At 30.0% G+C, this 10,954-nt stretch overlaps 2 protein-coding genes across 3 annotated transcripts; one reads left to right on the top strand and one right to left on the bottom strand.

Moving 5' to 3' along the window:
- Positions 1-705: 705 nt before the first annotated feature.
- LOC105626024 (polyphosphoinositide phosphatase) lies at positions 706-9,285 on the top strand. Its single transcript, XM_012207334.1, has 14 exons — positions 706-789; positions 861-1,086; positions 1,750-1,914; positions 2,495-2,873; positions 5,767-6,013; positions 6,084-6,279; positions 6,355-6,553; positions 7,092-7,673; positions 7,756-7,868; positions 7,972-8,212; positions 8,299-8,514; positions 8,685-8,867; positions 8,962-9,130; positions 9,190-9,285. Exons 1-14 carry the CDS (start codon positions 706-708, stop codon positions 9,283-9,285), a joined length of 3,096 nt encoding a protein of 1,031 aa, XP_012062724.1.
- A 222-nt stretch (positions 9,286-9,507) lies between these two features.
- Positions 9,508-10,731, bottom strand: LOC105626023 (ubiquitin-60S ribosomal protein L40). Of its 2 annotated transcripts, none has more exons than XM_012207331.1 (3): positions 10,670-10,731; positions 10,099-10,298; positions 9,508-9,794 (listed from the first exon to the last, which is right to left on the bottom strand). In XM_012207331.1, exons 2-3 carry the CDS (start codon positions 10,286-10,288, stop codon positions 9,598-9,600), a joined length of 387 nt encoding a protein of 128 aa, XP_012062721.1. In that variant the 5' UTR covers positions 10,289-10,298; positions 10,670-10,731; the 3' UTR covers positions 9,508-9,597. The 2 variants fall into 2 exon arrangements, with proteins under 2 accessions (XP_012062721.1, XP_012062722.1); XM_012207332.1 differs by having other exon boundaries at positions 10,099-10,293; positions 10,664-10,690.
- Between the last annotated feature and the right edge of the window lie 223 nt (positions 10,732-10,954).

Below are 10,954 nucleotides of genomic sequence, written 5' to 3'. Positions count from 1 at the left end.
TAATTCTTCATGTATGTTCTAATAAACTAGTTTAATTTTAAAGATCCAATAAACGTTGCTCGTGTTTTTTATTTTTCTAATTACTAATTTTTGTCTCACTCTAACTTATTGCATCATTGCAGTTCAGGATATCAATTATGTATCTTTTTCCCTAAAGCGAAAAGTGAAATTTTTTTTGTATTTATATGTATATGCACACATCATAAATTTTTCATTTTTCACTAAGGAAAAAAGATATATAATCGATATCTTACTCTAAACTTACATGCACTTAGCGCCCTCTTGACAAGTATAGGAATAAAAGTCGTAGGCGTTTTTCACTGACAAAGCTGGTGCGCACTCAGTGCATTTTAAAGACGTTGTACACAAATCGATGTAAAGATGTACATTTAATAAATATAGTACGTTTAAAAATATAGAAACAAATTAAATCCCCAATATATGTTATTGTGCTATTTGATAATATATACATCAAGTAATTTATTAATTGAGATATCTCACATTCAGATTAAATTAGTGTATAATAGCATTAATGCGCGCTGAGTGCATCAGTTCTGTTAGTGAAAAACGCTATCAGATAATCAGACAGATAACAATTTGAAGGTTATGTTTTCATCTGTTAGAAAGCCAAGAACAGTAGAGATATCAGTGACAGCCTGTTAATCATATGTCTTAGAATAAAATCGTGATAAGCGCTACATCATCATGGAAGACCAAGGAAAATCAACGATGGTGTTCCATCCGATTATCTCCTCTGTACAAAAAATTGCTCTGTACGAGACAAAATCCGTGAGTTTTTAACTTTGACATTCTAACTTGCATCTAATTTATTAAAGATTTCAAGGTTTACACTTTTATAGCGGTTCTACCTGATGGGATCCAACAACACGTTAACACGTTTTCGAGTCCTGAAAATTGACAGAATGGAACCAAGAGAATTGGTCGTGGTGGACGACAAGAAGGAATATAATCAGGACGAGATAAAAGATCTCGTCAACATGATTGATATGGGTAATCGAACACGAGCAGGACAGCGCAGCAACGTAGGTGGTGTTGCACGTGTCGTATCCGCCTTTGGGATTGTTGGTAAGATTTTTACATATGTTTCTCTTGCACTTTAATAAACACAAAGTTAATAATAACTGCATGCATAGCTTTTGCATATGTATTAAAATATAGTTACTTATGTAGTCGTACACATTTTTATTTAAATGGTACATCTAGAATCTGTGGTATATACACATTCTCTCTCTCTCTCTCTTTCTCTCTCTCTTTCTCTATTATTCTAATATTGTTAAAAATGTTGAAACTTAGGCTCCTCAATGTTACAAGCTTTATCCTGGTGATAACTTTCCTATATACAGGATGTATCTGATCATCTGCAAATGGGATACATTATAAGATTAAGTATTTTTGCCCAAATCTATTGAACCTAATAATTTGTTGATTGTAATTAATAAACTATTCAAACAAATTTTTAAAAAATTATTAATAACAAGTTTATAATATTCGACAAATTATTAGGCTTAATAGATTCGAGATAAAACGCTTAATCTTGTAGTTCCGATTGCAGATAATCAGATGCATTTGATACGCCTTATCATATATACATATATATAAAACTTGTTATAGTTGTTACACGCTATCACTAATATTATTTATACTATCAGATACTAAAATCATTTTATCGGAATTATTTTAATTGCGTTATACGAAACTTAGCTTATTTACATTTGGTTGCTAATAAAGGCAAAAATAGTAAAGAACCTGCACCTAGTTCGAGTATATCAGAGGAGCCTGAGCAACAAGAATTACAAAAACCACTGCATAAACCGACACAAACTAAATTTACCTGGACGAGTATGTGGCAGAGAGATACTTTCCCCAGGCTAGTACCAGCTTTTGCTCTCCTTGGTAAGGCATAAAAGCTTTTTATTGACAAAGCCGAAGGTAGACGTATATAATTATGATAAACGGAATAACTTTGTTGCGAAATAATTTAATTGGCATAAAATGAAATATTTTGAGTGTTAATTTTAAAGGAATATATGACAAAACATTGATTGTACAATACCATTGATTATACAACACAGAGTTATTCGGTATTAATGAATTGGTATTTGATAGGCCAATATGCAATCAGAATAATAAACACTATATGATTAACAGAATTAATATTCGCAATCAGACATCATGGTACATCATGGTATGTACATATCCTCCCGCATGCATGGTGTGATATTTACTTATATATCATACTTCTCATATGTAATTAGACTAAATGCATGGATATCACGCAGATAATGGGCGCTATTACAAACTAGTAGTGCTTATGATTGTGTATAAAATGTGCAAGCAAGTCCTCGATATCCAACTCTTTTTTTTTTTTAATGGTTTAGAAATATAGCGAAAATATGAAGCATATCCAATAATAATTGACAATAATTATAGTGATAAGTTACAGACATATTTTAGAAAAAAATATTTGATGCAGGGTTTATACGTTTTTTGGAAGGATATTACATAATCCTAGTTACAAAACGTCGCCGAATTGCAGTTATTGGTCATCACACCATATATAAAATAGAAGATACATCAATGATATACATACCAAATGATATTGTACGAATCTTCCATCCTGACGAACAGAGATATGTAAAAATGTTTCAAAGTATTGATCTCAGTAGTAACTTCTACTTCAGTTATTCATATGATATATCACATACATTTCAAAGTAATATGGCACCGCCAACGCGTATCAAATCCGATGTTCTCACTGACATGTCCACTAACCAAAGGAAATCTGAAGAATCAGATAATTCTGAAGATTTTTTTAACATGTGGGCATTTAGAAAAGATTGGCAGACTGAACAGTATGTTCTCAGTAGTATCTCAGTAGTATCTCAGTTTATATAACTTATTTAATTCGGGAGTAGTTACCTGATTGCCTTTACATGTAAACAATCATTTGGGGTCTTATATTCAAATTAAAATTACTCTTAACAACATATTGTATAGAATAGTTCATTTTGATCAATACAGTCAATTTTCTTTGAAATTATTAATGATACAAAAAAAAATGTTTCAGATAAAAATGAAACGATTTCGAGAGAAACGTATTTTGGCCATGTTGTTTTTCTTCTAGAAGGCGTCAAAAAGTACGAAAATTATCTTCATTTTTTTAAATGAAATTATGATTTTTTTTACATAGTATGATTTCTCTAAAATTATTCTGCATATAAAAATATTAAGGTAGAGATATCAAAAAACTAATAATTTATGAGATACTTTATTTTGATATAAAATGTTAAATATCTAATTAATTTTTTATTATATATCGTACTTTAATATTTTTATGTGTGAACAAAATAATGAAATGAATCAATTGATAAAAAATACATAGTTATTTAAAAAAGCTATTTTGTCTACATTTTTTTAAAGAATCGACAGGAGTGACAAGCCAACTTCGTTACACCCCATTTGCAGCTACATATCTGCAAATCAGATTTTACCATTATTATATTGACTTGTAGAAGAAATATTTTGCCATGAAACTCAGAAACTTATATTTCAGCTACGAAGCCTATTATAGAGCAGAATTTTAAATTTTCGCTCTTAAAAATATTATAATAAATAAAATGATATGCTCCTTATTCGTGATACAGATACATATTTTCATGCTGATATTTGATCTCCTAGAAATAATATTACGTCATAAGATCTTTTCGACTTCTTTTTTATGAGATTGCGAAGGCGCGCACAGAGCTAGATTTTACAAATTGATTTTTGAAAAGTTATAAATAAAATTATATGTAGCTCAAATATACTAGTACATATCGAGCGAGATATCAGAATGAATTTTTACTTTGCTTTTAAAAATTCACTCTGTATACGAACCTTCAGGTGACTTTCAAAATTATGAATATCGCAATTAAAATATTATTCATGCAGTATTTTAGTCATAATTTCAGCATAAAGTAATTCGTCTCCGATTAGAGATCTCCATAGTTTCTTCTGTCTTTAAGCAACTAGTTAACTCAATATCTCGTAAACTATTGATTTTTTGATATCTCAACCTTAATACTTTTATATGCAGAATAATTAAAGGAATCACTACGTGAAAACAATTATACAATTCTATTTTAAAAAGTGGAGATGATCTTTTTGATGCCTCCACTTAGAAAAAAATAACATGATGAAATACGTTCCCTATGTTATTTTTCGATGTTAGTATTTAACCTTCCAGTGGGCGTGCATCCTTTCATAACGGGAGTGTTAATCATTTTATACATAGTTTCTTAACAATGCACACAAACGTTTCAACTTATATTTAAACCATCATCAGCACATACAACAATAATAATAAATTTATGTCATGGATTCTTGATGATTTTGAGTTTATTGTACAATTAGAATATTGAAAAAGAACTCCTTAATCAGCTATATTAAAATCGAATACCTCCATACAAGTGAAGATTTGTCGTATACCAAAAAAATTAATAAATTAAAAAATTAAAAAATTAATGATTAACATTCATGTATGTTTTAATTTATAAAATACATTAGGAATGGTCTTATAATATCAAAAATTCAAATCAAATCAATCTCGTCTTTACTAATGATCTCATCTCGATATTGTGTGACTTACACTTTTTCATTACAACTATCAGGTGATTATATCGAGCAAATCAATATAGATACTCCTACATCTGTTAATTATTCGAGTGTCGAAAAAAAGAAATCTTGTGTGATCGACTATATTATGTGACTACTTTTTCATTACTTTTTCATCATACAGAAAGTAATTAGCAGTTGCAAGACAAAAAAGAATTATCAAGAGTCTAAATTACACGAATCACACACAGAGTATTCAACTATTTCCTAAAACAGCATAGAATGAAAGTGCATTATCGACAATCAGATCGGTAAAGTAATCAGTATTAAATGGAGTATAAAGAACATTTTTTTATGTTTATCGTTATATAAACATATTGGATTATCCGGAAAATTCGTGCCGATTTTGAAGGAAAATTAAAACCCAGAAGATTTAAATTTTTAATTTCATTTATTAAATCTTTTGCGGCACGAACTTTCCGGACAACTCAATACTTACATCATCTAAAATGAATGAAAATTCAATTGATATTCAATTGCGGATCGATAGATCAACAGAATTTACTATTACACTATTTATTAGGTTTTATATCTGTGAGACATTAAATTATAAAAGTAGATTCGACAGTCCGAAAGATATTGAAGGAATACCTTGGGAAGCCAAGGTATTCCTTTCCAACCTAACCCAGAAAATAGATTTTATCCTGTATCCCTTTCAAAAAACCGGCGCGTGTGTACGGAAAACATGTGCGCACTCGCTGGAAGATTAAAAATATTATGGATATGGATTTAATCACAATTTTCTAAAAAAAAAAGTAAGAAGATAAATAAACATTAAATAAAATAAGCATAAGTAGCTTATTATATAGTATTTAAAAAAAAATTTTTAAATAACGTTTTTTTATTGCGAATTTTATTGCGAGTAAAATTATATATTTAAATTATTCATAAAGAATTAAAGAGCTATTTAAAAAAAAAGAAATTTATTAAACAATATTTATACAATATTTTACAATAATTCATATTTTTTGCTGCTGAGACAGAAATATCCTAAGTGACTATTCCCGGATTAAGAAAATTTAAAGATATATATTATATTTAAATATAGTATAATAAGGAGATAATAAATAAAAATCTAAAACGTATTTATAGTAAAGGCGAGAATTATATGGATTACGGTATACGTAGTAATCCACATCGTCGTTTTGTGTGGAATTCCCATCTTTTAAAACCAGTAGAAAAAGATTTGCATCCTGAATGGATATTATATATAATACATGGCTTTATTGGTCAGTCAAATGTGAGCATTTTTGGAAGATCTATGTATGTCACCGTGATTGCCAGAAGAAGTAACAAATATGCAGGAACACGTTTTCTGAAACGTGGTGCAAATTTTGATGTATGTGCAGATGCATTTATAATATATATTTTTCATAGATATATAAACTGATAATTACATATGAATATAGGGAGATGTTGCGAATGAAGTAGAAACGGAACAAATCGTTCATGATTCTGGCGTGAGTTCTCTAAGTAAAGGACATTTCAGTTCTTTTGTACAAATGCGTGGCTCAGTGCCTGCTCATTGGAGCCAGGATGTTAGTAAGATGGTTCCAAAACCGACTATAACTTGTGATTTGTCTGATCCTTATGTAGAAACAGCAGGTATTATAAAAATTGATAAATTGTTTTATTCTGATATGAAATTATTTTATTCTAGTACGTTTAACATACTTTTAGGAGCGCATTTTAATCAACTGTTGAAAAGATATGGATCGCCCATAATCATATTAAATTTAGTTAAAAAACGAGAGAAAAAGAAGCATGAAAGTACATTAAGCGAAGAATTAAGTATGGCTGTAAAATATTTGAATCAGTTTCTATCTCCGGAACATCATATTCAATATATAAGTTTTGATATGGCACGTATGAGCAAAAGGTAAGTTTATATTAACATTAAAATCAGAGTGGGTCAATAATGTATATTATTTGTTACCTTAAATATATACTATTTTTAAAGATAAGAAAATATTGTGACACCAAAGTTGTACGATATCAAGAAGACCATAACATATGCTGGTAATAATTTTTCTAAGTGGAGACCACTTCCAGAGATTTCAAGATCACCTCCATTTTTTAAATGGCATGTTGTACTTTTTTAACCTTAGTAATAGCGGATGTTTAGACGATTTCAATGATCTATAATAAAAGGTCATTCGTCATATAAAGAAGTAAAACAATAATTCTTACATCACAAGAAATGTTTGATGTCTGTTTACAAAAATAATTATTATATTTTATGGTCCTCTTGATACAATTTTTGTAATTACAATATTTTCATATCTCTAAAAATAGTGGAGATATTCAAGACAAAGTAGACAAAGTTATTGCTCCATTCTGTATGCGAAAGAATAATTTCGTTATAATTAATTTCCGTTAATTTTAATTATTAATAATTTTCTTTGTCTTTTTTATAGAAAAAAAGTGAATGTTATGGGGCGATTAGGAAATATTGCTCACAATGCTGTATTAAAGACTGGTATTTATCAGTCACAAAATCCTTATTACAATCAGAGAAATCTGTTTTCACCACAAAATAATAGTACGAGAAAACTCCACAAGACAAATTCAAATTCGACTTTATTATCTAATTTAAATGACATCAAAAGCTCTATTAATACTTCAATTAAAATGGATTATAATGAGCAAACAAGTTTTATATATGATTCTGATTCAAATATAGAAATTAATAAAACAAATGAATTAAATCAAATTCAAAACAAAGTGAAAGAATGTTTTGCTAAGAGAGGAACTGTACAAACTGGAATTATCAGAACAAATTGTGTAGATTGCTTAGACCGAACAAATACAGCTCAATTTGCAATAGGAAAATGTGCTTTGGGGTTTCAGTTATGTGCTTTGGGTGTACTAGAATCTCCTAAACTCGAATTTGATTCTGATTGCGTAAGAATGTTAGAAGAATTATACGAAGATCATGGAGATACTTTAGCTTTGCAATATGGTGGTTCACAACTAGTACATAGAATTAAAACATACAGGTAGGTGAGAGAATGTTATTACATTAGAATGTAGTAATATATTAAATTAAAATAATTTTGATTATACGAAACTGTTATTTAGAAAAACTGCTCCATGGACAAGTCAGGGTAACGATATTATGCAAACTTTAAGCAGATATTACAGTAATACATTTAGTGATCAAGAAAAACAGCATACGATTAATTTATTTCTGGGTAAATAATATCACATATTTATCTAATCTTTATAAAATCTATAATTATCTTTATTTGCAAAATAATTTGTAATTATAGTTTAATTAATATGCGTATATCTTAGGATTATTCATACCTGAAGAAGGTAAGCCTCCAATATGGGAAATTCTAACAGATTATTATCTCCATCATCTACCAGCTTGTCATTACTCGCGTAAAAGAAGACTTCTGACACAATGGTGGGATAAAAATGTATTGAAATGTCTTCCTTATGCACTTGATGAAGTAACTAAATCCTGTTCAGAAATGATACAAGTGCAAAATTCAATAGAAGAAATGATTGACGTTTATTATGATTATCACAGGTAGCATCACTTATTTCATAATTATACATATTATTATACATTTCATCAATTCATGTTTCACGAAAAACTTTATATAAATATTTTAGGCCGTATGAATTATCTTTATTATCTGAAGTATATGCATATAAAATAAGTCACTCTGTCAGAGATTTTATGCCACATTTTACTACCTGCTATAGTCCATTTGCCGTTCGTGTACGACCAGGCAGACGGAGAGAAGAAGCAGGTAGTAAAAATTTAAACATGAAAAATCCATCTATGACTGGCCAAAGTAGTACGAGTAGTACAACATCTAGCGCAAGGTATGTATTGTAATTTTATTCATTAGTTTTTATTCTTTGGAATTAAGTAAATAAAAATTAATATTTATATTTATTTATAATTAATATATTAATATTTATTTAGCGCTTCTTTTATTTAGTATATTTATAATTAACTTCGATTAATTAATAACATCGGTTATGTATTGCAGCTCAAGCGAGGATTCAAGTTCAGATGAAGATGAAAGCCACCAACAAGTGGACGATTCTCAATTAATTACTTCTAAAGATAGTTCAGAATTAATGTCATTTGAATCATTGTTTCCCTCTATGAAGGAAGTATATGGCATAGAGCCAGAATATCCAAAACGGAATGACATTATTCTTTATAAAAGGTAATAATATTTGTGTGTGTGTGTGTGTGTGTGTGTGTGTGTTTTTACGAACATATAATAAATTTTATATATTTCAACATTTTCCTTTTTTCAGATTTGTTCTAATAGGACGAAATGCAACATATTCTACAGATCATACTAAACTGCGTTTAAAACTAATTCAACAAACATCTTTTCACGGATCTACAACTGCTGTCATTATGTTACCTAGTGTTAAAGACGCAAACATAAGCATATACGAACAATATGTGAAAAGAGCCACAGTATGTAAATTTGTTGCACAATTAAATATTGTATAACATATTTATGAATATTTTTACAGGTAGGTGGCATGATACCAAATCCAAATGATATGAATTTGTATGAGGCTTATGCTTCTCAGTACAAATTACTTATGAAACCTACATGCTCAGGATAAGCTCAAATCAATTTCATGTTTTATAAATTAAACTTATTGTATATATTACAAATATTATTGTTAATATGTTAATTTGGTATCAATTGTATATATGCAATTACATATATAAAATTAATTTAAATTAATTTATAGCTTTATATGCTTATTTTATATTAAAAATTTAATTAATTTTGTCATTTTAATTAATTTTTTTTGTGTATGAGAAGAATAAAGTACAAAAGATCAGTTTACCAGTTGTAGTTTATTGATGTCATATATAAGAAACATATACTTCCATTTCCATAATATGGAAAATGGAATTTGTTGTCTAGTTTACTTCAGCTTCTTTTTTGGTCGGATATTATTCGTGTGGCCACACTTCTTCTTACGGCAATTAGTTGCTCGTGGATGAAGACGAGCATAGCACTTGCGACAGATCATTTTGTCGCAATTATATTTTTGTGCGAGTATACGCAATGTGGGTTCAATGACGCCTCCTCGGAGACGAAGTACCAAGTGGAGGGTCGATTCTGCAGAAGAAAAAATAAAAGTTATTTTCATACATGTCCATAATGAGTTCCTTTTATATTTTTATACATTTTTCTAAATTTAATACCACATTTGGCCTGTTCTTTTTCCATATCCTGGAACTGAACTTGTATGAATTGTCTTATTTTTTTTCTCTTCAATGTGAAAAGAAAAAGAAGAAAAATGAAGCATGCAAAAGATTCAGTCCTAGGAAAAAGAACAAGCCTTTGACATAAAATCTAGTCTTTACTTTGAAAACTTGCCAAATTCGATAAATTCTATTTAATATCAAGTACACATTCGCACCTTTTTGGATGTTGTAATCGGACAAAGTGCGTCCATCCTCCAGCTGTTTGCCGGCGAAGATGAGTCGCTGTTGATCTGGCGGAATTCCCTCCTTGTCCTGGATCTTAGCCTTGACATTCTCGATAGTATCAGAGGCCTCTACCTCGAGGGTAATGGTTTTACCCGTAAGGGTTTTCACGAAGATCTGCATGGTGGCTTATCTGAATTGTAACAAAATCAACTCGTGAACTTTCGTCACGATATCCACATGCGTAAAAACAGTCTCGTTCAACAATTAAGAGTACCAAGAAAATGTAAGATGAAATTCAGAATAGTTTTCGGTTTGCAATTTATTTTTATCGAGAGGCAGAATTGTGAGAAAAAAAAACACTAAAATTTAGAACGCCCGACAGACTTCGACGTTAACAACGCAAAGTCGTCACGCGTCGCATTTGTTTTTCAGGCCATCTTTGTTCGAGAATTATTTGGATTTTTTTACAAACAGCGAATAATATCTGAGCTTATCACGAGACTTAACGACAAGCGAAAACGCAGTTACAAAGAAATGTTCAAAAGTGAATGTCACGCTTACCGTTCCGACAACGTGCTGCTAGTAAAACCAACCTAAAAAGAACTCGACATGGCCGCGCCGTCGACTTCCATCGATATATGAAATCGCGACTTGTGCGACACCTTGTCGAAGGATCATTGGCTGCGTTCAGTGGATTCAACAATTGAGTACGCGCTCATTGTTATTAGTATATTCTTTTAGATTATCCAATCAGCATTTTAGATCTGGAAGAATACATCAATGGCAGCGAGTGCTCACATAACTGTTGAGTCCGTTAATGGATCATTTACCCCGAATTTACAATAG

This window comes from Atta cephalotes (assembly GCF_000143395.1).
Source record: "Atta cephalotes unplaced genomic scaffold scaffold00004, whole genome shotgun sequence".
Lineage (NCBI taxonomy): Eukaryota > Metazoa > Arthropoda > Insecta > Hymenoptera > Formicidae > Atta > Atta cephalotes.
This window is presented reverse-complemented; position numbering and strand designations above follow the sequence as displayed.

Excerpts from the sequence above, each read along its gene's own strand:
- LOC105626023 (XM_012207331.1), bottom strand. The coding sequence starts at position 10,288 with ATGCAGATCTTCGTGAAAACCCTTACGGGTAAAACCATTACCCTCGAG. Across the intron at positions 9,795-10,098 it reads CGATTACAACATCCAAAAAG|AATCGACCCTCCACTTGGTA; the intron begins GTGCGAATGTGT and ends TTTCTTCTGCAG.
- LOC105626024 (XM_012207334.1), top strand. The coding sequence starts at position 706 with ATGGAAGACCAAGGAAAATCAACGATGGTGTTCCATCCGATTATCTCC. Across the intron at positions 1,915-2,494 it reads ACCAGCTTTTGCTCTCCTTG|GGTTTATACGTTTTTTGGAA; the intron begins GTAAGGCATAAA and ends TATTTGATGCAG. Across the intron at positions 7,869-7,971 it reads TACGATTAATTTATTTCTGG|GATTATTCATACCTGAAGAA; the intron begins GTAAATAATATC and ends CGTATATCTTAG.